The sequence below is a fragment of the Oryx dammah genome, unplaced genomic scaffold, assembly GCF_014754425.2.
Source record: "Oryx dammah isolate SB20612 unplaced genomic scaffold, SCBI_Odam_1.1 HiC_scaffold_5, whole genome shotgun sequence".
NCBI lineage: Eukaryota > Metazoa > Chordata > Mammalia > Artiodactyla > Bovidae > Oryx > Oryx dammah.
The window spans coordinates 12,379,262-12,406,494 of record NW_024070189.1 but is presented as its reverse complement, the minus strand read 5'-3'; the positions used below and the strand labels follow the sequence as shown (position 1 = coordinate 12,406,494).

The following is a 27,233-nucleotide window of genomic DNA, read 5'->3' as shown; positions in this document are numbered from 1 at the left end:
TACTGGCATAAAACAAGCCTTGAGAAACTCGAAGAAAAAGAACGAATACCTTCTGTAACCAACAATTTCCAGAATCAAACCAAAAACATACTATACTTACCTATTTTGAGGTTTTCTACTTTTAACTTTATTTTTTGGCTCATAATCTGATTCTGTTTCATCACAACTGCTTTTATCTCTTTCTTCTTCAGATTCCGAATCCGAACCAGACTGAGAGGGTGACCCCGATCCAGACATCTGCCAATCTTCACTGTATATAAAATATATTTTTTCTTACAGATATATAGCAAATTTTGTCTGACAAAATAATCAAGCTAAATTACATTTCAGCTAATATAAAAAATATTTTCACTCATAAAAATACTCAAATATCTGTAGAATAAGAATATGCTGGAAAATATTCTTCATAGATTTCTCCAACTCCAGAGTTTTTTGTTAATCATTTAATCATACCTCAAAATGTAACGTAAGTAAGTGGAGTTTAGGTGAAAACACAGTATGCTAATTTAGAGTCACAGTGCTTAATTTTGAAAATTCTGTCTAATTATACTTGCCATTTCAAAATAGATTCTATAATAATTCTTTTCATTCTAATTTTGTGGAGATTGTGATTTTTAAAAACATACCCTTTAAAAAATGATTTTTAAAATATTATACATTAAGAAACTTAAAATAAGGTATCAAAAAATTAAAGAAAAAATAAAAACATTCCATCTTAACCAACATTCAGTAACTACCTTACCCCTTATTACTATTTTTAGTCTATTTAATTTCAAATAACATGGAAAGAAAAAAATGTTGGATTCACTGTTAATATTCTACTATAGCATTAACTTTAAATGAAAGATACACATTAAGTTCTCACACATACACTACATTCTGTACCAAAGGCACTATTTCTACTCCAGCGCTCTGCACAGCTTATACCAATTACAACTATGTCATGTTAAGCGTTGCATAAGCAAGCCACCTGACAAAATCTGGTTTATGATATTAAAAAAAAAAAAACATAATGGGAGAAGCTAATTTTTTATCTTGAGATTTTTTTTCCAGAGTTTGCACATTAGACATAGCAATAGGCAAGATCTATGAAAAAAAATCTCCATTTTATATTTTTATAGTAAGTATTTAATGATTTTTATACCCAACAAAATCTATCCATCATCCTAAATTACTCATATTTTAAAAATATTCTTTGCTTGCACTCATACTAAGTTTAGAAATTACTAATTCAATGGAAAAGTTGAACAGCTGATAAGACACAGTACCTGAAAACACACTTAGTAAAACAAAAGACAGATCTAAAGAAATCAGCCAGAATATAGCACAGCAATAAAAGGATAAAACACATGGTAAAGTAAGACTCACAGAGGACAGGAAGGATTATCCAACAGATATATAATAGGTATGATCCAAGACAGATAAAATATATATCTGTTAACTATAGTAACAGAAACTGATAGAATGAAAAAGAGAAAATGCCAAGAGATGCAATGATTGAATTTTTAGAAATTAGTAAAACTCATGAATCTTCACATTAAACATGCATAAAATAAAGTGCATAAAGTGGGATAAATAAATAACAAATCCAAAGCTGGATGTACCAGTGTGAAAGTGCAGAATATCCAAGACAGAGAGACAAGACAATGGAACAGTGTTTTTGAAGAAATGAGAGAAAAAACAACTCAGACCATCTAAAATATTAGAATTGAGACTTGCAGTATTTTTTAACACTTCCTGGGTCAAGATCTTTGGGAAATTACAGTGAGTTGCTAAATGAGTTCTAAAGAGGAAGTAAATTTCATGTGCAGACAAATTAAGGATAGCTATTAGCATCAGAACTGTGCAGACAAATTAAGGATAGCTATTAACATCAGAACTATCTGAAATCCATCATCTTTGGTCCCAACATTCCTATATAAGTTTTTCAAGTTATTAAGATCTTCTGATATTGTGACTAAAAAGATCTTTGAAGTTTAAAAAATATATGGGAGAGGTGTTATAGGAGATAAACAAGTGGCACACAAAAAAACCCATGTTGTCACAGAAACATAAAAGAATTAACGGTTTAAATTAACCTAATAAAATGCCATGAACCAGGAAGTTCACTTCTGGCAACAATTAGTCATAAAGGAAGGAATATAAATCATTAGGATTTTCTTGGTATAAAAGTAATCAGTTGAACAAAACGGCACATACTCTTTATGCTTTTTCCTTTTGACCTCACTGGATGAGTCATCGGAATCTTCACTGCTAGAGGAATCCTGTAGAGAAAAATATAAAAAGTTAAGGCTGTTAACGATTAGAATTCAACTATAGTAACATTTTTCTGTGTCATACTATTAAACATTCACTTTACTAATAAAACTGTAAAGACTTTTTCCCATGTTACATTTATACCATAAATTAGCATATAAAGTAACTATATTTTTACTGCAAACAGGTTAACAGCCAGTGAAATTAAGTAAACATTACAATGTCAGCATTTTGTATAAAATCTTATAATCTACCATTTCTGGATACTACTACTGTTGCCTAGTAAGACCTCAAAAAGGAATCCTAACTGTTGGTATGTCAAATTCTCATTTAGTATTTTTCTTCAATAGGCAGTTTTTGATATACAGATACCCACCCCAATCTTTGAAAGTTCAATTTATATCACTCAACTTTTACAAAATAACCTACACTAGTAACTTCTTTCACTAACTAAAACAAATCTGAAGAGAATTTTCACTTTTACAAAACCCAGCTCTGAGCACTCAGCATTTGTTTCACAGCAAGCTGTTACTGAGGTGGCAAGCATACGGAGCGGCACCTTCAAGCTCCTCCCCTGGGACCATCCTCAGCACTGAGCTGCCAGGATTCTGAATTGTGCCTATGAGCATCTGTGCTTTCCTCACTTTTCCCATGACAGTTACACCAAGATGTGGCCTAAGGAAATGGCCTCTTTGCTTTTTTATACCGCTTGGCTCAGGAAAAAGGATACTCCATTTTCGGATAGGTGGGGAAACCTAGAGTTCTTCCTGAATGTTTTTGTGCAAACATACACACATGCGTGCTGTGTACACAGGAACTACACTGCTTACTTTAAAAGTATGTCTACATTTCAAGGCTACTGATGCACATTTAAATGTAGCTATTTTCCTATCCTTCTAATACCCTTACTGTTTCTAATAATTTCGTAAATAGCCCCCAGTTAAATAATTAGGCATCGAGTCTACTTTTCAGATAATAGCTTTCACAATGAAGAGTCACCTCCTCTGATCCACTATTAGATGAAGCTTGACGTTGCTGCTGCTGCTGCTGCTGCTTCTTAAGAATTGCAGATCTCTGAACGGCCAAAATACTAGGGCTAGATTTCCAGAACTGTAATAGAGATATACACAAGTGAAGAACAAAGTTTTGAGAAAACTAGAAAAAGGATAATCTATTGAAAACCAATATCAACATTTTCACTGCCTCCAAATAATAAATAATAGTAAGACTATTTTAATAGTAAGACTATTTTCCTTACTCACATAGATGTAAAACAATATTGCTGCAATATAATTAAAATAAATGCTGAGCTTTAGATGTATATAAATAATTTATGGTGTGTTGAGTTTCACAGATAAGACAGCCTTAATCAATATATTCTTTGGTGTTAGGACTATTGTCAAAAACAACAGGATAATATATGCCACCAGTGCTATTTCAAGTGTGGCTACCTATCTTTTTAACTGGTGTGAGGTGAAGACAAGGAGCTTGAGTCAGAATGCAAATTAACTAAGCACAGTTTTAGTTCAACTGACTTTTTTGTTTCTGGTAGCAAAACTTCCTGCTTGAAGGAAACTATGTGTATATTCTGGCCCAAGCATCTTATCTTGACTGGTACTCTAAGTAACACTCTGTACACCATTCTGATGTACAGACAAGTTTTACTAAATCTTATAATTGCTTTTTTAAAAAAGAATGGCCCTTGGCATATTCTACCACGTATCTTCAAGGAAGCAGAATTCTATTAAACACTCCTATTGGCAATACATTATATCCTTTGAAGATCTTGAAAGTAGAGATAACACGGTAAAATTAACAAAAAGACCTCAAAAGCCTTAAATTTTTATCCATGAAACAGAGTATTTATGCAACAATTTCTGCTTCAAAAAGAGAAAGTTTCATGTGTGTTCATTTTATACTTGTCTTATACATCAATAGTTATAGACTTAGTCCACAGATGACACCAAGTTCAAGAACAATTTAAAGTGCATTTTAATACTTAAAAACAACATTTCCTAAAAGCTAGATCAAGAATGCTCTCAACCAATGCTATACATTTTCCCAAAGTAATACAGGAAATCTACCTGTCATTGAATACGTTATTCATTACCTCAGCTCCATCAACTTTCGGTGGTTTTGCTTGAACTTTATTTTCTCGGGAATTGTCTGACTCAGACTCCGACTGACTGCCCGATTCGGATCCAGAGTCTGAGTCACTGCTACCTGACTGGCTACTGCTTCCATCACTACTGCTTCCAGAACTCGAACCAGATCCAGAGCCGGAAGCTGACCCAGAATCATCATCCGACTGGCTACAATTTAAAAATAAATAGATTTCAAACAAAATTAATTCAAAATTTAGCTTTTCTTAACTCAGCAAAAAGCTTCACATCATTAAGCCTTGTTTGTTTAGTATGTCAACCTTGTATAGCCAAACAAATAGAAAAAGGAATTAATGTTAATCTACAACAATAACTGACTTGATAAATTTAGTAGCCTGGGCTAAAACATAAGCAATTATATCGCAATCTTCCTCCAAGGGTAATGAACAAAACCTACCAAGTACAGAATCCTGGGCTAGAAACTTAGAATAACAAAATGTTTAAGACACAGTCCCTATTCTTAAAAGGCTATCTGATATAGTAAACATAAAGAAGAAACTGTGTGAAGAAAAATGTGATAAAAATTCTCATTTAGTAAAAGGCAGAAAACGAATTAAATTGAGTTTCAACTTGTTTTCAAGTCCACATCTATGTTCTAACATCTCAGAGGAATGTAACTTATTACAACTAAGCTATGATAAAGTACAATTTACTAAAAAATAAGATTACTAATTTCTTCTCTGAGAAAATTATTCAATTTTTTATGGTTCCCTAGTAATACGTCTGAAATAGTAAATTCTCACAATCTTTCCTAGCCTCTGTATACATACATACACACATACACACTTTCCAGAACTTATTTCCAGTCCAAAGCAGTCTAGAAATGGTCTACACCTAATTGATTGTGTCAATCAATATTATCCAAAAGGCCATTTGTTAACTGGTGTTTACATTTGAATTGCTGAACACCAGGGCATTAAATTTTTTAAATACGTGGCAGACTCAGCTTTTGATGTAATTTTAACTGACTTTATGATAAACAACAGGTAATGTCACACACACGGAGCAAAACTCAAGCTTCTTATTCTCTTGCTGTAGTTTTCACAAACACCACTAGATGGAGGTATTACTCTACAAAAACTACAAGATCGAACAGAACCCTTCCTAAAAGTAATTTTTGAGAGCAAGGCGTTAATAGTTTCTACATGGAAACATAGACATAAAATTTTCAAGAAGACATTTGATTCTAAAAGTTTTGCTTACAATGTGAACAAACATACACCTACATTTAAAGTTTGGGAATCTATTGGAATATGTCTTTCTTCATAGAGTAAATAAAAAGTTACATCTTAAAGGCTATATCAAGACCATTTCTGCCAGTTTCTACCCTCCAGACACATGGTTCAAGGATAGCATAGTGCCTTTTAATTCAAAAACAAAAGTGACCATTCTGCATTCTATTTGGGCCCTTGAAATTTCAGTAAGAATATCAGAGAAGATATTTTTCCTGACACACAATTTCATTTTTCCTTTAACCCACTAGTTAAGCAACACTTTTCATTTATTACTTTAGCAAAAACTATCATTTGTTAGGCACTGGGAAGACTGAGATAAGACAAAACGCCCTTACCATTATAAGAACTTCTAACCTAGTATGGAGAGACAGTCATGTCAACCAATAAATACCTTTCTGGGCTATATTTAAAATAATTCAACCCGGGGGTATGAAGAACACAAACAAGTCAGGCACAGTAATTGGAGAACATTTAGAAGAAAGTGAAGATGAACTAATTCTTTAGAAAGAAGAATTAAGTAGAAGGGGTATCATTTTAATTGCTTATAAGCTTCTTGAAGGTACTGTTTTTTTTTCCCCAGAGTATCTTACACAGGTGGACCTGAAAAGTAAATGGATAGATAATTGAATCTGAGAGCTATCATGGGCCTATATTCTTAATTATATCTTGAGAAAATAGCTAGTCAAAATTCCTTCTAAATGTATCAAGATCCCTTGTTAATATACCAATATTCTTAAGCAAATGCAGGAATCTTCCTTTCATACTCTTTAGGTGAAAGTAGTTCTGGCTGATGAAAAAAGCAAACAGCCTGAGCCTAGACTACTCTAAAGGCATATAGGCCTATTATCAGAATATCTTCACCTTAGATATTAAAAGCATGAAGTATTTATTTCACTTAAATTGTTCATAGCAGGACTAAGAATACACAGAGAATTAGTAAGGAATACCTTATATACTGCCGTAGAATGAGATACAGTTATGTAAAAAAAAAAAAAAAAAAGCAAGATACAAAACTGCGTTTATAGTATGCTTCCTTTGGGTATGAAGGGAGAAATGTTTACACATATTTGCTTATGCTTTTTTCAAAAGCAATAATGGTGTATAAGGCAATTAAGTCAAAAATGGTTACCTACAAAGAGAGGTGAAAGAACAAAGCAGAAGGAACAAGGATTGAAATGAATTGTCAATTTCTGAACCATACAAATGTTTTACACATTTTAAAAGGAAATTCTAATACTTGAGAGATAAACAGATATAGGTTTGGGGGAGGGGGGAACAGTGGGACATAAAATTCTGAGGAAAAACAGGTAAAAAGCCTCTCCATAATGAAGTAGTTCTATTTCAACCCACTGTTGCATATGCTCTTTCCAAAATAAAAATCAAACCTGGCTAACTGGGTAAGTCTTCAGTGGTTCTATCACAAAAGTCAAACATCTATGAGGTGCAGGAATCTGTCTCCACCAACCTATCTCCAGCCAGTTTCCCATCTAAACCCTTAGTTTTAGTGAGAGCATACTACTTGTAATTCTCAGAAAGTGAGTTTCTCTTTCCACTTTTCTGCTTTTGCACAATTACTTCCTTTTAAAAATTTTTTTCACTATATAATTTCTACTTGAGCCTCACTTCATGGATACTTCTCTGACAAATCTCTCCTGACTCCAAGATTAAATCAACCCAACATTACAGCTTCCCTAGAAGGCTTCTCGAGTAGCTCAGATGGTAAAGCATCTGCCTGCACTGCGGGAGACCGGGGTTCGATCCCTGAGTCAGGAAGATGCCTTGGAGAAGGAAATGGCAACCCCCTCCGGTATTCTTGGCCTGGAGAATCCCATGGACAGAGGAGCCTGGTGGGCTACAGTCCGTGGGTCACAAAGTTGAACATGACTGAGCAACTAGCGCGCGCACACACACACAACATTAAAGCAGGGATACTCACCTCAGTATTCCCACAATATCCTGTACCTATTACTATGTTAGCTATAAGCACATAATGTAATATTCACTGTAGCTTCTGTTTTATGTCTTGGTATTCTACCATATGTTCCTAGAGTGCTGGAAGTTTTACTTGTTTGTATGCTGAGCACTAAATGAAGGACTCAATATATGTTTGGTGAGTGGATGGATATATACATAAGCAAACAAATCAAAGATGCTTACGGATATAGTATCTTATATAAAATTCACAAATAGAGTTGGACTATAAAAATATTTCTCAGCTCCAGTAATGTTCTAAATCTCACTATGAACTCAAGGATTGAAATTATTGGATGAGTTTTAACAATCCATTATCATCATTAATACCCAAACTGTCCCCTCTTTAGCAAACAGGAAACCCTTTATTACTTCCTGAATCCTTTTCACAAGACCTCAAGTTGTCTTTGACAGCTTCCTCTCTTTCTGGTCTGACAAGATGAACCAGGCTCATCTTGTGAATTTCTTGCCTCAAATTCTAACTCAGGCATTTCATCAAAAAGCCTTGCTTCTGTTTATGTTGGAAATTAAATTCCAACCTGAGTGGACTGGTTATTGCTTTTAAGATTTTTTTAAGTAAGATGAGTTAAGGTAAGGTGAAGTCGCTCAGTCGTATCCAACTCTTGGCGACCCCGTGGACTGTAACCTACTAGGCTTCTCTGTCCATGGGATTCTCCAGGCAAGAATACTGGAGTGGATTGCCATTTCCTTCTTCACGGGATCTTCCCGACCCAGGTCTCCCGCATTGGAGGCAGATGCTTTAACCTCTGAGCCACCAGGGAAGCCTTCTTTAGAGACAATGTATATGGATTAATACCAATATTTTCAATTTAAATTTGTAGGTTTTTTCTTTGATTTTTCTATTTATACCATCACTTGGGTTGAGTTTCTTCATTCCAAATGACACTAGTAAAATCATTTATTTGCTTTATCTAGAATACACATAACAGTTTCAAAACAGCAATATCATTATTATATGATTACTAAAAGTTAACACTTCTTCACAATTCTTGGCCTTCAGGAATACTCACCCTTACTATCAAACTACTGCTTTGAAGACAACTAAAATTGTTTTTTTCTGTATGGTCACTAATTTTGTTTAATTAGGGTTATTTGCTTTTACTTCATTTTTAAGAACTACTTTTACTCACTTTTATTTATTTACTTACATTCTTTATTTACTTACATTCTTTATTTATTGCTTTATTTACTTACATTCAACTTGAAAGGTACAAAAGTTAAAATCCAAAATCTAGCTTTTATCTTTTGTCTTTTCTACATCATGACCTTCCTCCCACTACAGTAATTATTTTTTGTTTATTTTTCCTTTCTCAATATAAGTAAATTATGAGTATTTACAGAGGGAAAAAAAAAAAAAAGATACTACCCTGTTCTGGTGATCAAAACTAGTATTATCAATAGGGACAGACAGACATCATGAGCCTCCAGATTTGATACCTTGTGAAAGATGTATTGTCACTCACACAGCCCTCCAGCCAGGGGATGCAAGTGTAGGGAGGCCCAGGGTAGGGGATCCAAGTGTAGGGGATGCATAACTTGGATCAAATCATAAGTAACAAGTAAAATCTAAATTGTGAAATATATTCTATAAAATAACTAGCCTATATGTAGCCTTCAAAATGCTTATGTCAAGAAAGATAAAGAACTGTTCCAGATTAAAGGAGATTAAAGAGACATAACAACCAAATCCAATTTTAGACAGAACCCTGTACTGAAAGATGATGGACAAAACTGGAATACAGATTAATCATTAAAGTATATTAACAAATTTTCCTGGATTTAATTACTATATGGGGTTTATATAAGGGAATTCCTTGGCTCTTTTATATATATAAAAGAGCTGCAGAAGTCAAACGCATGTGAAACAGGCAAGCAAGTAAACATTCAGTGGCATGGAAAATGAAAGTATCAAAAATTCAGTCAATAAAGCGGCTAAGCTGTACAGGTAGAAATATAAAAACTACCTAAAGCTTTTCCTTAACAGATATAAAAAGGTAAAAATACCAAGGAGGGGAGATTAAAAACCAACTGCCTACAACAGCTGCCTCAGAAACTGCTAACTGCCTAACTCAGCATGTCTTCTTTTCCTTAGTAACAGAAATCTCAAGGTTAAGGTCCACCCAGTATAAAAAGTGTATAGCACAAGCTCCTTGCTGCAAAGTATGGCTATTAGCTAAAAGTTTCAACAAATGAGATAGGCAGAAATGTTGGGTTTTACTTCCCAGAAGGCTACTCAAGCAGGCTGACTCAGCTAGGAGATGCTCCCTTTCCTTGGCCCTTTTTTGCCTCCAACATTTGCAGCTGTCTGACAGGAGGGAAAGTGCTCAAAATTCACATCTGCACAGATTCTTTTATAAAAGCCAACATTCTTTTCCAATATTCCCAAGGTTATGGTAAATCAGTGTTTGTAATGACTTGAGTGACCACAAAAAATTAGTACTCTGTTCAGTAAGACATTAAATCCATTTTTAAATTGTTTTTTCAAGTTAAATTTTTAGGAGCTTTAGAGCACTATCATCTACGGTGTACTTACTCATGAGTTCCACATAACTCAAATGTTATGATTCTGTATCTATAGATTAGCTTTGAGAAATGTTTTTCAAACTAACAAACATCAAAATGAACATCCCTCTCTAACTTTATAATTAGGCATGCTTTGGTCCCATCTCAGAGGCTTTGGTCACACCGTAAGGGGTTTTAATGGCTCACCTTTGTTCTTGGGATAAAATGATTAAAATCTGACCTCTGCCTACCTTTCCAGTTTATCTTAAACATCTCTCTGGTGGCTCAGAGGTTAAAGCGTCTGCCTGGAATGTGGGAGACCTGGGTTCGATCCCTGGGTCAGGAAGATCCCCTGGAGAAGGAAATGGCAATCCACTCCAGTACTCTTGCCTGGAGAATGCCATGGAGGGAGGAGCCTGGTAGGCTACAGTCCATGGGCTCGTAAAGAGTCAGACAGGACTGAGCAATTTCACTTCACTTCACTTCATTCTGCACCCTAGGCTCACTAATTTCCTTCAGTCTTTGTGCCACGCCTTCTTACCTCATAGGCCTGGTATAAAGCAGTTCTCCCTACCTGGGAAACTTATTAATCCCCATCCCACCTTCGTCCCTAGTTCAAGACCTCTCCCCGCAGGACTGCGTTAGACACCCAGCACGGTACCTGGCACTGAGAGCACGCTGAACATAAGCTAGTATGAGCACCGCGATTTATACTAACAACTGTATCCCTACCTTCTGGCACTCTATCTGACATGTACTCTGAAAATATATTTGTGAATTAGTAAATGGTTAATATCACCTTCTCATTATTTCTTCTTCAAAAATAGCGTAAGTCTAAGTTTTCCATAGAAACTTTCTTGTTCTTACTTCTGATTTCTCTGTCTCTACTTTTCTCTTTTGGGTTTTTTCTTCCTCCAAGTCATCTAATTAGAAGTGTTTGGGGGAAAATAATTTTAAGCAGCAGCTTTTTTTTAAGAATCAGATGATCTGAAAACACTAGGTCCACTTCCCACATGGTCACAATCGTCTATATCTAAGTAGCACTGGTTCCTTTTGATGAAGGATTTCACCTCCAATTCAGCCAGCTGCCTCCCCTAAACGAATGTCTTATACCTGGACAGCTTCATACATTTATGTTATCTGTTGGTACTTTGGCTGTTTTTCATTTATGCTCCAATTAAGACAAAATTTTTAATACCTTTTTATAGCTTTCAAAATATTTTGGTACTGAAATCCATTTTATCCTCACAACAAGAACAAAATGTCCTTGAAGGCACACAGTTTTATCTCTTTAGAGGAGACAACCCTTCTAAGGACCCAGCAATAAGGAGACTTAATTCTGCAGTCAAATACTAAGTTCTGATCCCAACCCCAGCATCCTGTCTGGAGAGTCTGTATCCTTCCAAATATCCTGTGTTGCCACATTTGCTCAGAATTCACTGCTCTGAGTCCCCTTCTGTGCCTGGCACATCAATGCTTTCTCTAAAGTTTCCCCTCTTTGCCCTGTATTATTTAGCATTTTCATGTGTCTGTGGGTAGAAGTGCTTTGAAGTGCAAGTCCATGTTAGCTCAGCCCCGCCTGTGCAGAATAGCAATACCTCCTTTTCTTTATATTCGACTTTATACTCTTAATCAGTCCTGTGAACTAACGAAAACACTAACACCTATACTGGGTACTTAAGAATGATGTATCCTCAAGTGAATAAACAAAGATTCTTTTGTGTTACGAAGAAAAATAAGCTTTTTTATCACAGATATTGGAAACTAGCCTGTAATGGAACATAAAGGAAGAATGAGTAAAATAATGACCTTCTAAGAAAGGGGCAGCAGTAGACAGCTGCTTTCCTATCACCAGATCACCAACAGAAGAAATAGCCCTGTTAAATCCTGGAAAAGACAGAAAAATCAAAAGTAAAGCTGGAACTTCCCTGGTGGTCCAGTGGTTAAGACTCAATGCCGTCAATGCAGGGGGCACGGGATCAACCCCTGGTCAGGGACCGAAGACCCCACGCGCTGCAGAACGACTAAGCCCACAGCCCGCTATCACTGGGCCTGAGTGCTCCAGAGCCCACGCGCCACAGTAAGAGGCCCTGTACCACAAGGAAAGATCAAACAAATAAACGTTCATAACAAACAAAAACAGTAGCACTAATGAAGAAGAAAAAAGACTGTATTTAAACATTCTATGTAAGTTAGACTACCTGTATCAAAGTCTTAGGATCAACGATTTCAGTTTAAGAATGCATCCATTTATTTACGTCTTTCTTTTCTAATAAACATTTGCTTTCTAATACATATCCCGTTTCCATCTTTTTTTTTTTTTTTAAACTGGTAGAATCTAGATAAATTAGACTCTGGGGAGGAGGAGAAGAAAAGTTACAGAAGGTAATGGATTTTAGACAGATTATTATAATAGAGGATTGTGTGCCTGACATTTACAGTAATAATTTATGTATTAAATTACAATAAATAGAACTGTATTTACAATCAAAAAACTGTATTTACTCTTCTAAAGAACAAGCATCCTGCTCTAAATTTTCACTTTATGCCTTTCTGCCGCCCACCTTAACTACTGCTTAACATCAAAAACATTCAAAAGGACATCTTTGAGAGAGTTTTTGAAAGAATTTTTTGACAGACATTTGTGAGGAAATTTGAAACTTGACAGTATTCTGAAATTCGACTTATTTCCTTCTGGCCTCCTAGCCCTTTTGTCGCATTATATTTATATATGTACACCCGTATTTTTCTGCTGGGAAAAACTGAGGGCAGGAGGAGAAGGGGGCGATAGAGGATGAGATCGTTGGATGGCATCACTGACTCAATGGACATGAGTTTGAGCAAACTCAGGGAGATAGTGAAGGATAGGGAGGCCTGGCGTGCCGCAGTTCATGGGGTAGCAAAGAATCAGACACTACTTAGCGACTGAACACCACCACCCATTAGATAAGCCTTAAGTTTCTACCACACAGAAATAATAAACATACTTAAGGATTACTGTGAAGATCTTTAAAAAATGTAAAGCATAATATCTGACCTATACTAGGAGCTCAATGCTGCTGCTGCTGCTAAGTCGCTTCAGTCGTGTCCGACTCTGTGCGACCCCACAGACGGCAGCCCACCAGGCTCCCTCGTCGCTGGGATTCTCCAGGCAAGAACACTGGAGTGGGTTGCCATTTCCTTCTCCAATGCATGAAAGTGAAAAGTGAAAGTGAAGTCACACAGTCGTGTCCGACTCTTAGTGATCCCATGGACTGCAGCCTACCAGCCTCCTCCGTCCACGGGATTTTCCAGGTGAGAGTACTGGAGTGGGCTGCCATTGCCTTCTCCGGGAGCTCAATATTAATAGCTATTTTAGAATTAAAAAAATGATTTTTTTTTGGAGTTCAAGGTCAGAATCATTACTTCAAAATTTGTTTCAAGTATTCTCTGGATTGTCATAATTATAAGTATAAATATATAAACTGTCTATGAATGAAGCCTGTAGAAATATTAACATTTTCAAAACAAATTTTTTTTTTTTTTTAAAAGGGGGAGACATGGTCATTACTAACTGGTGCTATGTACCAAACACTGGGTTCTTGTCTCATCCTTTCCTTTTCAAATAACAAAGCTGAGGTTCAGAGAAGGCTAAGTGAAGAAACAAATACTAATATTATGAAGAATTGAAAGAGAATTCAGAAAAATGAGAGCCACTAAATTCTTAGGATGATACAAATTGTTTCAAAATAAAAATCCTTTGTGTGCCATATGTATGCTGTCTGCTTGCCCCTCTCACTTACCTAGCATCTACTGTGCTTGCCCTTTGGTATTACGTAACTGGCACTGCAGTGTAAAATGGCACATGTCTCCCCAGCTAAAGATTTCCCATTATGTCTTTCAGCTAGGTGTGGCCACGTGAACAGGTTCTGGCCAAGGGATTACAGCTAGAAGTGATGTGAAATTTCTACACCTTAGCCTTAAGCCTTAACTGGCTTGCTTTATACCCTCCCCACTCCCATCCATCTTCTTGCTGGCAATCACTGGGTCAAGATAAGCTGTATGTTACATATTAACAAAGCTGTCGACTAGCCAGAGCACCTGAATAATGTCAAGGGGTAGAGCTTAGTCACTTGATAATAGTTTAATTATTGAAAAAAACGTAACTTTTTTGAGACCCTGGGCTCTGAAGATTCTAGTATATATCAGTTTAATTGGTCCTCTGATTTGCTATAATGATGTTTTTGCAAAAAAACTTTTTTGAAATAAGATCTGTACATAGATAATGTGAATTCATTTGTTCATCTCTTCATCTAACAAGTACTGAGCAAGAGTTTCTAGTAAGGACAAAATGCCATGGGAAAAGTAAAACTTGAGAATCAGAGATATAAGGACAAAGTTGGGGTGGGGGGGCAAGATATAAGGATGTATCAGTTCCTGATCGAGGAACTGGAGGTAGGGCAAATGAGACTAGGGGCAAGGCTTCAGGGAGGGAGCAACTTTAGAGTTGGCTATTGGTGTATTCTTACCCTTTCCCCTTACAAAACACTTCCTCTCTGAAGCAACCGATAAAATTTCTCACTCTTTAAGATTACTCAAAAATATCCTATCCTTCATGTAACCCTCTCCAATATCTCCAGGGATAGGTCATTGCTCCAGCCCATGTGTTCACAATATTTTGCTCATATGTTACTAATACTTCTTTCACAATATCACAATTATGCTTATACATGTATCTCTCTTCTAACTACATCCTGGAATTCATTAAGTTGAGGCCTGTAGTTATTTTTATAGACCACTATCCACTTCAACAGGCCTAGAGAAACAAGGAAATTAGCAGATACCGAGTACTTAAAAAATTCTTTTTTAAAAAAATTAGAGGTCAAAGGCTTTCAAACTTTTGGGGGCATGACTTACATAATACATTTTATATAATGATGCAGTGCACACATGTAGCATAATAAAAGTTTGATGAAATAATATTCTACAAAAGAACACTATTAGCTTACATTATTCTTTCATTTAAAAATCCCATTATCATACTTTAATGTGTTTCAACTCACTATTTATAATATATTAGCCTAGAATAAGTCACTTAAAAATGAGAAGGGTTCACCTAGATGCTAACTAAAATCAGACCACCTTTAAATTCTATAAAATTACATTGTATTAAAATGTTATCCTCCATATCCTTTATGACAGGCCATAAAATAATTATCAAAATTTGAGAAAATCTGTGAAGCATTCATCCCCATGGGTCTGAAAACCAGTTAACACCTTTATTAGGGATTAAAGGACAAACACAACAGCTCCTTTTAGCATTCTACATTACCAACCCAAAAAAAAATTCTATCAGAAAGTAAACTCAAAGTACAGTATTATTCTTAAAGTCTCTAACTCACTTATTCAGTTAGAGAATAATAAAACTGCCAGAAATAGATGCTAAGAAAGATAACATTTAGCAAGACTAATTTCAAAGATGACCAAGTTTAGTTATGCTAAATCTGAGATAAAGACAGTAAACTCAAAAGTTTCTCTAGTAAGCATTCAGAAATCAGATGAGAAATAAGACTATGTATACATAGATGTCAAGGTTACTAAACAATGGTTTCACAAAATACATATGAAATGTGTTATAATATTAATGATATGATAAAACCCTCCTATTACTTATAATTATAACCAGTAGACAAAACTTAATGATATTTACTGGAGAAGGAAACGGCAACACATTCCAGTATTCTTTCTTGGGAAATCCTAGGAACAGAGGAGCCTGGTGGGCTACAGTCCATGGGAGTCACAAAGAGTCAAAGAACGACTGAGCACACACAGAGCACAGAAACAAGAACTATCTTCTCTGCAGGAATTTAGACTAATCCCACTGTTTTTCATCAGCCCCATTCCTTTACATAAAAGTTCTTCAGCATAATGTATTGCCTTGTAATACTGTATTTCCCGGGTATAAAAAATTACTCTTTGCTTTCTGCCAGAGCCTGTCAAAACATCTTTACCACCATAAAAGTCACATTACAAAGACTTTTAACATGCATAAAATTTAAATCTACCAGGGTTTTAAATGAGAACTCAAAAACAAACAAAACCCACAAAACTTCATTCTGATATTGGGCTTGATGATATACAGATTAACCATTTATGATCAAACTTCCCTGTCTCCTACCTTTGAAGAGCTGCAAACTCTCCTTGTATTTACCATACCCAACTCAAACGTTCTGTCTCTTTCTCAACTTTAAGCTTTAGAAAAAAATCTCAAATTTTAGCATCTTTTGGTATCTATCACATAGTTGCTCAATAATCCAAACTAAATAACTATCTGAGTAGAGAACTGTATTTCTAAAAGCAGTAACAGGAGAGATGTGAAATAGCTAATGAGAATGGTTTTCATTAAGGAAAGAGCTCTCCACCGCATTTGCCCTTTATGCCATAGGTCTGCCACTGTCAACAGTGGATCCCATAAGCCAGTACTGCTTAGCCAGAACTATGCGTCTCTGCATTTTAACCTCAATCACCGAGATCTCAACCTATCCAAAGTGAAGAAACTTTCAAATTCAGTTAAACATTTATTTAAAGTTGGCTTCCAAGCAGTCACCTCATATCACAATGATAGATAATGTATTTGTAATTATAAACAGCTATTTTCTAAGTCATTAAAACATAAGAACTTAACTCTGCTACAAGAGATATCTAGAGTCTCTCTGAAACCAGTAGGTCTAACCAGTTCATTCACCTGGAAAATACAGTCCCTCCTCATGGATGTCTCTTAACACATGTAGTGTTTATTCAACTAGGCTTCCTTTTATCCTCCTTCCACTCGGGACTAAACTATACAAAAAATTCAGTGTGACAGTAAACAAACCTCAGGGTAAAGAACTGAAAGCTAAGATATCCAACACAGTCTCTGTTCTAGGGAACTTGCACTTCTTTATTGGGGGGACCCTGATCCTTGTGAAAACCTTTCTCTCCACCTTACTTAATATACACCATTTGTTCTTCTTTCCTTTTCAAATCACAGCATTTCTTCTCACTGTTAAGATTACAGAAGTTTCAAAACTCCATAAAAACTTCCCATACAGCCCATCTCCTCATTCCAGTAATTTGCCCAATTTCTTTTTCCTTCCCCTCATTTGCATGCCTAGACCACACCATGAGTCTGAGTCTTGACTGTGTATTTAAACTTGGCTACTGGGCTTCCCTGGTGTCTCAGCTGGTGAAGAATCCGCCTGCAGTGCAGGAGACCTGGGTTCCATCCCTGGGTTGAGGAAATCCCCTGGAGAAGGGAAAGGCTGCCCACTCCAGTATTCTGGCCTGGAGAATTCCACGGACTGCACAGTCCATGCATGGGGTCACCAGGAGTGGCCACGACTGAGTGACTTTCACTTCACTTCATTCCATTGTTACTTATAGATCACAATAATCTTTCAACTTAATTTATAATTTCAAAGCATGGCAAGATACTAAATGACTCTAAACAGTTTCATATCTTTGCGTATAAATTTGATATGCCCATACATCTCCTTGGGAATTTAATCAAAATTTCTGATTCAGTAGACCTCAGACACACAGGGCAACTTTTAGGGTGAAGGTATCATTCTGTACAGTTCTGGGGTGGAGAATAAGTGATTCTGTGCATTTGTCAAAACCCATAAAACCATACATCACAGAGTAAATGTAACACATACAAGTTTAAAACAGAAACCCATGTAATTGAGGATGAAATGTAAACTGATAACTCTAACTTTATTACAAATTTATGACATAACCACACTGAAGGGGATGAAAGTGAAGGTTGCACAGTTGTGTCAGACTCTGCAATCCCATGGACTATACAGTCCACAGAATTCTCCAGGCCAGAATCCTGGAGTGGGTAGCCTTTCCCTTCTCCAGGGGATCTTCCCAACCCAGGGATCGAATCCAGGTCTCCTGCACTGCAGTTGAATTCTTTACCAGCTGAGCCACATGGAAAGCCCACTGAAGGGGATAAACAAGAACAAAGCTAACTTGAATAGTAAGTTTGGAAAACAGTGCTCTGACTTGAAACTGTAAGCTTACATACAATAGGAACCGTACACAAGATACTGCATTTTGCCTGGTAAATTTGCTTCTTCTGGGGGTATGGCCTAAAAATACTATTCAGTACTTCATTCGAATACTAAGGTTGGAGTGTATGCATAGTGGATGGTAGACAGTGGGAGCAAGGTTTTGACTACAGATGGAAGTTACAAAGGTACAAGGAAAGGAGGGTTAGGATGACTCCTGTGTATAGGATCAGAGTTGGAGACAACAGTCCTAATTCATGTTTATCTTACTATGCACACAGATGGACAGATATAGAAGCAACTATAAACACACATAGTTTAACATACATAAACATACATGGATTGATATAACCTAGCTCTGTCTGCTCTGTCTACTGAGAGGGCCTAGAAGCAGTGACACCTGAGAAGCAACTCAGCACCCAAATCGTGGTTTCTAAGATCCTCTTCTCCAATAAAAAGGAATCGGGGCTCTTTGGGGAAATGGCTGATTCTAGGACAAATGAATGGGAGGGTATAAAACAAATACAGAAGACAACTTGAAAGCGTTTCCAAAAGGCAAGGGTAAAACAATTTGAGCAGTAAGATACTTACTGGATTATAATTCGAAGTATAAAATATACATGTCCATGGTTATATAAGTGGATAACAGAATTAATGAGAGAGAAATTACTTCTTTATAGAAGAATTCCATTTAGTATTAGGCAGATAGTAGATATTCCCTCCTTGGTGGCTTAGACGGTAAAGAATCTGCCTGCAATGCGGGAGATCTGGGTTCGATCCCTGGGTTGGGAAGATCCCGTGATGAGGGCATGGCAACCCACTGCAGTATTCTTGCCTGGAGAATCCCAGGGACACAGGAGCCTGGTGAGCTACTCCTATGGGGTCACAGAGTCAGACGCGACTAAGCACAGCAGACACTCCCTTCCAGAAGGAGGCAGAACTTAATTCTTATCCACCCGACCAATCACCACATCCCTTGAGAGTGGGCTAGACATAGTGACTTACTTCCAAAGAATATAGAATGGAAAGGGAAAAACAGAAACTTTATAGTGAAGAAACCTGGCAAACACTATCTTGGCCAAGTGATATCATCAGTAATAATAAGTGGATATTATGCTCCCCATGTAATGTGACAAGCAGAGCACCTCATCTCCACTGACACTCTCTCTAAAAACTGGTAACTGATAACCCTATTTTAACCTTTTAACCTAACAAAAAAATCAGGGAAATTCAAATTGGGGGACATTCTACAGGATACCTGGCCAGTAGTTCTCAAGACTGATAGAAAAAATTAAGGAAAGACTTAGAAACCTTCACAGATGAGAGAACATCGGGGAAAGTTAACAACTAAATGCAACATGGTATCCTGGATTGAATCCTGGAATAAAAAGAAGGCACTAATTGAAAAACCAATAAAATCCAACTAAAGTCCGGAATTCAGTTAATAGTTGCTGGGTTTTGTTTTGCTTTTAAGACTTTAAAGTGAAGGATGAGGTAGGATAGACTCATGTTACGCACTATGTACATGCACCATGGCTCAGTCAGAGTATAGCTCAACAATTATCAGCTGCCATTATTGTTGCTTCTAGAGAAATGAAATGTACCCTGCTTCTTGCTAGCATGGCTTATAACACAGCTATCTGGGGGTTCTGAGAAAACAAGAAGCATGTGTAATAACATCAACACTAACAAGTAACAAGGTGGTAAATGACTCCATGCAAACAGCTTCATATATAATACATACAAACTTAATATAAATACAAATCACCAGGGAATCTTGTTAAAAAGAAATTCTGATTCAGCAGGTCTGGGATGGAGCCCAAGGTTGAACATTAAAAACAAGCTCCCAGGTGATGTCAATGCTGCTAGACTAAGAACCACAACTGGAACTGGAACTTTTCTACTTCTGTAATGTTTTAAACTTTTTCATAAAAAAAGTAAAAAATGTTTTCTCCAACAATTCTTTAGATCATCACCACAAATACTCATATTTTTCAACAGAGAACTGTACCAACTATAACCCACAAGTCACCAATATCTTAAATAAGCAATGACTTAAGAAGCATAAAAAAGGGACAACTACACGTCAGTATTTGCTCCTACATTATCTCACACCAATGAGGATAAAAGTAACATCACTGAAAATCAAATCACATACAATTCTCTTATCTTTGCCAATTAAAAATTAGTCTAAATACATTAAAGTAATATAGATTAACCACAACCTTAGAAGTTCTGTCAATTCTGTTTGAGGAGAGAGAAACACGTTACCAAAGCTCCTAACACTTTGAATTTTCAAAGCCTACGAAATGACCTGAGGTGATCTGAGATTCAATAGCATGTATTAACAACTAATGCTACATGGTACCCTAGATTTCCCTCATACCAGACACATGAGGGGGAAAAAAAAACTAATAGGAAAAGATGGGGGAAAAAATATACATACTGAATCAAGAAATAGGGATTAGCAAAAAAAGAGAGAGAGACATAAAACAGTCATACTTTCCTATAATTAATGTTGTTGTTTAGTGCTAAGTCATGTCCGAGTCTTTTGTGACCCCATGGACTGCAGCCCGGCCAGGCTCCTCTGTCCATGTGATTTCCCAGGCAAGAAATCTGGAGTGGGTTGCCACTTCCTTCTCCAGGGGATCTTCCTGACCCAAGGATTGAACCAGTGTCTCCTGCACTGGCAGGTGGATTCTTTACCACCGAGCCACTAGAGAAGCCCAATTAATGACATCATAGTTAATGTCAAAAACCAGTTTAAGGCAATGATTGCAAACCATTCTTAGTTTGTGATTGCACATTTTCCTGTCTTCCTTAAAATGCTTCTTTGCACAAACTTTTGAAATTTAAGAATAAACTGCTCCTTTCAAAAAACACTGAGATAACTTCAAAGTAAGCTTAGGAAACACCATTTTATTGCCTTTAAAAATTATTGAAATTCATTTACGAAAACTTATTTTAATGGCAAGAAATCTTTCTGTTATGTGTATACATAAAAGCAATGCTTACAAAAATGGCATCCCATAGGTGTCTTTAATAAGACACTAACAGATAGTTGGTGAGATATGAGGCCTTGTGTTCAAATTAACTTTGACTTGGTGTTCTTTAAATTTAACAGGTCGTTTAGACTAACCTGTCTTTTTTCTCAAAGCCTCTAAAAAGTCTTTGAGAGACTCTGAATTTCTAAAACTGAGATTTTCACTTAAAATATTTCCATTGATCATATTTCCTACTGAGGAAACACTTTTAAAAGTTGAGATCCAAAGATTCTCGAAGCATAAAACAATGAAAATATTTTGAATAAGCCAAGGAAATTTAATTGCAACAGAGTTCCTCTAATGTAAAGTGTACACACATATACATTTAAAACATATTTATAAGTTTATTAAGTCAAACACTGTGAATGCTATAAAAAGGTACACTGTATCAAGGAAAAGAATTTTTGGAGTTCCCTGATGGTCCAATGGTTAAGAATCCACCTGCAAATACAGGGGTTCCTTCCCTGGTCAGGGAAGATTCCAACTGCTGAGGGGCAACTAAACCTGTTCACCACAGCTACCAAGCCCACGCGCCACAGCTGGTGAAGCCTGCACGTCCTGGAGCCCATACTCCACAACAAGAGACGCCAACACAACGAGAAGCCTGCACACAGCATGAGTAGCCTCCACTCACCACAACTAGAGAAGGCCTGCACACAGCAGCAAAGACCCAGTGCAGCCGAAAATAACAAATAAATACAAAAAAAAAAAAAAAAAGAATTATTTTAGAATCAGGTCATCAGCTCTGGATCAATTCTAAGTAGTTAAGACCATCATAACATATCACCAAAATTTCCTTCACTCTGTAATAATTTTACATGAACATACTACATAAAGTAATTAAAATAAATCCTCAAATTTACATGAACAACTTTACATTATTGAAAACCTAATCTGTAGGCAAGCAGAGAAATTCTTCTGAGTATTAAACATGTATCAATCATCCCAAAATCAGCAAAATGTAACTATATATTTCTAGTCTTTACCCACAAATCTATCTGTGGAGCAAATCACCATTATAGATAACCTTAAGATAAAAAGTGTCTAACCAGGATTTGAAAAATTTCATTCCAAATAACAACAAATCCACATAGCTGAGAACTGATGCTTTGAAATCTTTCAATAGTTATCTTCAGAAAGCTTAACTTCAGTTATACAACAAACTTTGCCCTAACTTGAAACTGAGGTGCAGGTGCATCCTGACCCACATTTCTTCGTAAATAAGTTTCAAAACTGTCAGTTATAACATAGCCAAACAGACATTCTCCTGTGTATTCTTCTTCCTTTCTGTCAATGGTTACAGAAAGGTTTTCACATGAAAAGAGGCAAACGCTTCTGAGTAGAAAGTTAATTATACCAACTAAAAATGCCAAACAACTTCTTGCTTAATTCTACTTCATTTCATAAATTTCCACAAAGGAAAAGAGGAACTCTGAAGCAAAAATACATGTGAAAACTTCCAGCCAATAACAATCAAATTGTATAACATATATTGACTTTAAAAGCAAAAATATTTCTCCCTTCATCACTTTATATTAATATTCATAGTTACGGTAACTTTCGTTTTTTGCAAGAAACTCCCTGTTATCTATAAAGTTCACCTCATTACTCTTAACTAGGCACAATCTCCCTCCTCTGTACTGCCTTGTTATGAAAACTTTTGGTGTGGGGGCGCTGAGGCTTAGTAGCAACAGTAAAGCAAAGCAAAGTGACATAACAGCAGTAAGGAGGAAAATGAAAGGAAAACAGGCAGGCCTCCCTTCTGCTGAGAAACACCACGGCAGTTAGTTGCAACAACTAGATAACTTGACAGCCACAATTCTCAGAAGTACATAAAACTTTTATGGTAGAAATAATGACTCGGGATAATTAGAGAATATACTTTGCGATTATTTGAGTATGCACTGCAAAAATTCCTTAAAGTAACTCTGACTTTACAGGGTTTAACTTTTTTCATCTCTACAATATCTAATTTTATTTACTACTCCCCCTTTGCTTTACATGCAGCAGCAAAATACACAGAAAATTATTGGAGGAGGCAAGGGTTCAGTATGTGTTAAGTATGTGATCTCTCTAGACTCTCAAGAGTCTTATTTCCTATTTCATGGGTAGTTAGGCTCCTGGGTTTCCTCTAGATACTTCTACCTATTAACCATTTCATTGTTCACTAATGAATAAGAGAATGTGGACAACGTGACTCTCCTATTCACTTACTACAGTCAATTCACCTGTAGAGATTTGAATCAAAGCTGAAATTCAAAGGTTTTCTACTTTAACCCCTCAACTCTGGTGCTTCCAGTTACACTACATTGTTAAATACTTTGTATATTAAGTAGCAGAATGATACTTCAACATTATTCCATTCAACTCTCCTTATTTTACAGTTCAGAAATCATTCAGAGAACTTAAGTTAGCACAGAGACAGTGTCAACTCAGGGTGTGCTAACTCCTAAGACCAATACTTGTCCTACTAAATAATTCTGCTTTCCATAACTGCTCCTTTTTTTTCTATAATGTTCCTGTTATTCAAACAATCTGCCTTTCAAACTGATAAAGTACACCCAGCATAACCAGAAAACCCCAAGCCTCAGGTCAAATACATATACCACTGGCTTTATTTTCTATCCAACATTTTTCTGAAGCCCTCTTAACTGCCAAGGCTTTCTGTTCCTTGTCCTTCACATTTCTCCATTAATTAATGTTTCAGTTACATACTATTCTATGTTATAAAAAATGTTATGCTAATACAGAATGCTCTTTATATCAGGAAGTATTTTTAAGACCTTTAAATACAGCATCTCACTTAATCGTCAACTTTAAATAAGATAAATAATACTATAATGCCTATTAAGTACAAAACCCAAAGCTTCAGAGAGGTTAAAAAATCTGTCGTAATTCACAAAGCTAATAAGTACAACTGGGTAAATAATCAGGCAGTCTGACCCCAATGTCCATATTCTTGATCTCCCTATATGATAAGTCTATATAACTACATGGATTGCATTATAAACATAGCCAGTAACTTAAAATTTGGCCACTACAGAAGAATTTTAAAGGTTTTTGCATTTGAAGAGGTTTCTTACACATTAAAATAGCTTAAGGTAGCTTACTCTGATACATCCTATCTTCTTTGCAAAGACATGGCCCAAATAAGAATTCTTAACTCATTCATTTATAATTAAAACTCAAGTTTGAAAAAATAATGGTGGGGGGGGAGGGCTCCAGCAACACTTTAACAAATATACAGGTCAGAAATGTTCAAAACAACCTTTGCAGTGATAGGAATGTCTTCTATTCTGGTCTCTCCATCTCAGTAGCCACTAGCCATGTGTGACTATTCAGCACTTGAAATGTGTTTAATGTGACTGAGTACTGAATTTTGAAACATTTTGTAATTTTTAAATTTAAATAGCCACACATGGGTACTGACTATTACATTGGACAGCACACATATAGAAGACAAAAAGCCAGAGAAAAATAAGTAAAGAAATTCTTATTGCTTTTATTTGGAAAGTGCAGATAATAGTCAAATCAATTTAAATGTCTTTTTTCACTTGCTCTAGTTTCAATTATTAAACCAAATAATAAACCTTCAAAGAGATTTAAGTATCCCAATCTTTCTACACTTAAATTTTCCTTTGTGTATCTCAATGGAAAAAAGTTAAAATCTGTATTTTCAACAAAGCATCATTTATTAGAAACTTTTTTTACTGTGTGGAAAGTTAAGAGTGAATCTGATCTGAAAACTCTGCCACCTATTAGAAAAGCTAAAAATTACAGTCACATAAATTTTAAATTGTTGTCATAATAAATACTTGGTAATAACATGCTTACCTTGATTCTCCACTACTGTTTCTAACACTTTCTTCATCACTGTGTCCATTCATTGTAAATATCAAGAAGTTTTAAAATAAAATATAAATCTTCCCAGTTTAAAAGATGAGTATAAATACTGACTCCTCTTTGAATATTAAAAATTCACAGATGAATTTTCTTCAACATTCACAGGTTTCCTAGGACCCTTTTTGACTCACCTAAAAAAAAAAAAAAAATTCAGTGAGAAAAACTTGCCTGTAGAGAAAAACACTGAAGAAGTCTATTTAGAATTTATACTAATATACCGAGGCCAATTAGATTAGATGTGGCAAGGAAGGGGTAGGGATCTTTTTCTCAAAATACCTAGGCTTCTATTAACTACATTCTTGACTACTTATTAGAACTGAGCACACCACTGCTTATTTTTGACATAAATGAAAATGCTTGTGGAGTGACAGAACTTTCAGACCAACTGCAACTGTGTGAGTACAGTATACACCACACATTATGGCCAAATAACTAAAGCAGAGCGGTAGTAGGTAACATCTACCTAAGTTCCAAAAATAAAAAAACGGAGTCTTAATAGATACTCGGTCAAACAAATAAAGGAGTGGGGGGGGGCGGTGTTACTGTTAATCCAGCACTAATTCCTATCACCAAGGGCTTCATACACTAGAGTGAGGGAGAAGTTTTGAAAATGTTCACATAAGAACAGGATAGTAAAAGTGTATCACATAATCTGTGCCAAAGAAAAAAAGTACATATCAAAATAGATGTGTTCTTTCACATTTACTGGTAAACTAAATAGCGGAGTTTTGTTTCAATAATACAATATGTATCCAGTACGGACGTGCAGAGATTCTACTGGAGGGAAAAAAAAAGGTATAGGATAAACACTATGTTTTTTTTTTTTTTTTTTTTAAGTAAAAGGGTACGGGGCAGAAATCGCAGACTGAAGAGCCAACATTTCCACCTTTCAAAATACCAGCACAACACTGGAGAGTCACCTACAAGCCAACCACGAATAAACAAAGGAGATCTCCGGCAGGGGAGGGAGAGGAAGAAGCGGGGGGGAAGGAGACGTCAGATCCTTCCCCAGCCAGAAAGTACCGACCGTCTCGAGACGGGCGACTGAGAGCAGAGCTGTCCCTCCGACATCAGCACACAGAACTGACTCCTACGATTATTTCCATTCCGCAAGAAAAAAAAAAGAAAAGAAGGGGAAACAGGCTGCTGCCAACTCGATCACCGCAAACTCTGCATTGAGATCGCGGTTTTTTTCATTCCCCAGGGACTACAGTCCCGTCGACTTGGCAGCAAACTGTTAACCACCCCTCCCAAAAAAAAAAATTATTTCACGCAACATTCGTTCCTCACGTTAAAGATGAAGGCCACCGGGCCAGAGAGCTTCCCTATTAAAACGATCAGGTCTTTAAAAAAAAAAAAAAATCTGGGCACTCTAGCAAACTGTCTCTCTCTCCCGAAAGTCTCTCTTCGCTGAGGAAAAACAAAAGTTCACTTTTCCTTCTTTCCTTTTCACCTTTCATGTTTGCCCCCCTCAAAATGGCTTTTCTCTGGTACTTTCTAACTTCCTTTTTCCTCCCCGTCTTCCTTTTTGCGCGGTCGAGTCCTCATGCCGAGACCCTCCACGCGCCGGCCCTCCACACGGCGCGACGCCGCCGCTTCCCCTCAGCCCGTCGCCCTCGCCGCGGCGCCCGTCCTCCGCCCCGGCCTCTCCACGGCCGCTTTCCTCCGGCTAAGTTTTCCAAGCGGCACTCGAGCGGAGCCTGGAAACCTCCCTCCCTGCGCTGTCCGCCCCGCTCGGCTCCCTTCAGCCTGCGCCACCCCCGACCCCGGGGCGCACCCCCCAAACCCCTCACCCCTCATGCTGGTCCCGGGGTCTCCCCCTTCCCGCCTCAAACTTCCCACACGCCCGGCCCGCGTCCTCCCGGGCGCGCTCGGGCCAGGTCCCCTCCCCCCGCCAGGCCCGCTCCCCACGTGCCGGGAAGGAGCCCCGGGGGTGGCGGCCGGCCCCACGCCCCGGCCGGCCGCGCCGCTCACGCCTCGCGGCCCGGCCGGCCCCGCGCCGACGGAGGCCGGAGCTCGACCTCCAGCCGCACGTCCGCCCGGCCGGCCGGCCCGGAGGATGCGCGCTCGGTGGCGCCGGCCTGCGCTCGCCGCTCACACGCCCCC

General features: G+C 37.2%; 1 protein-coding gene across 2 annotated transcripts in view; it reads right to left on the bottom strand.

The window, feature by feature from the left end:
* The window catches only part of CHD1 (chromodomain helicase DNA binding protein 1), a 72,034-nt gene that overhangs the window by 43,650 nt on the left and 1,151 nt on the right, over positions 1-27,233 (bottom strand). For both annotated transcript variants that reach the window (XM_040239358.1, XM_040239359.1), the window contains exons 2-6: positions 25,059-25,258; positions 4,367-4,568; positions 3,256-3,366; positions 2,200-2,264; positions 101-250 (exon numbers count right to left, since the gene is read on the bottom strand). In XM_040239358.1, the coding sequence (XP_040095292.1) occupies positions 101-250; positions 2,200-2,264; positions 3,256-3,366; positions 4,367-4,568; positions 25,059-25,111 (581 nt within the window). In that variant the 5' untranslated portion in view covers positions 25,112-25,258. The remainder of the gene's footprint in view (positions 1-100; positions 251-2,199; positions 2,265-3,255; positions 3,367-4,366; positions 4,569-25,058; positions 25,259-27,233) is intronic.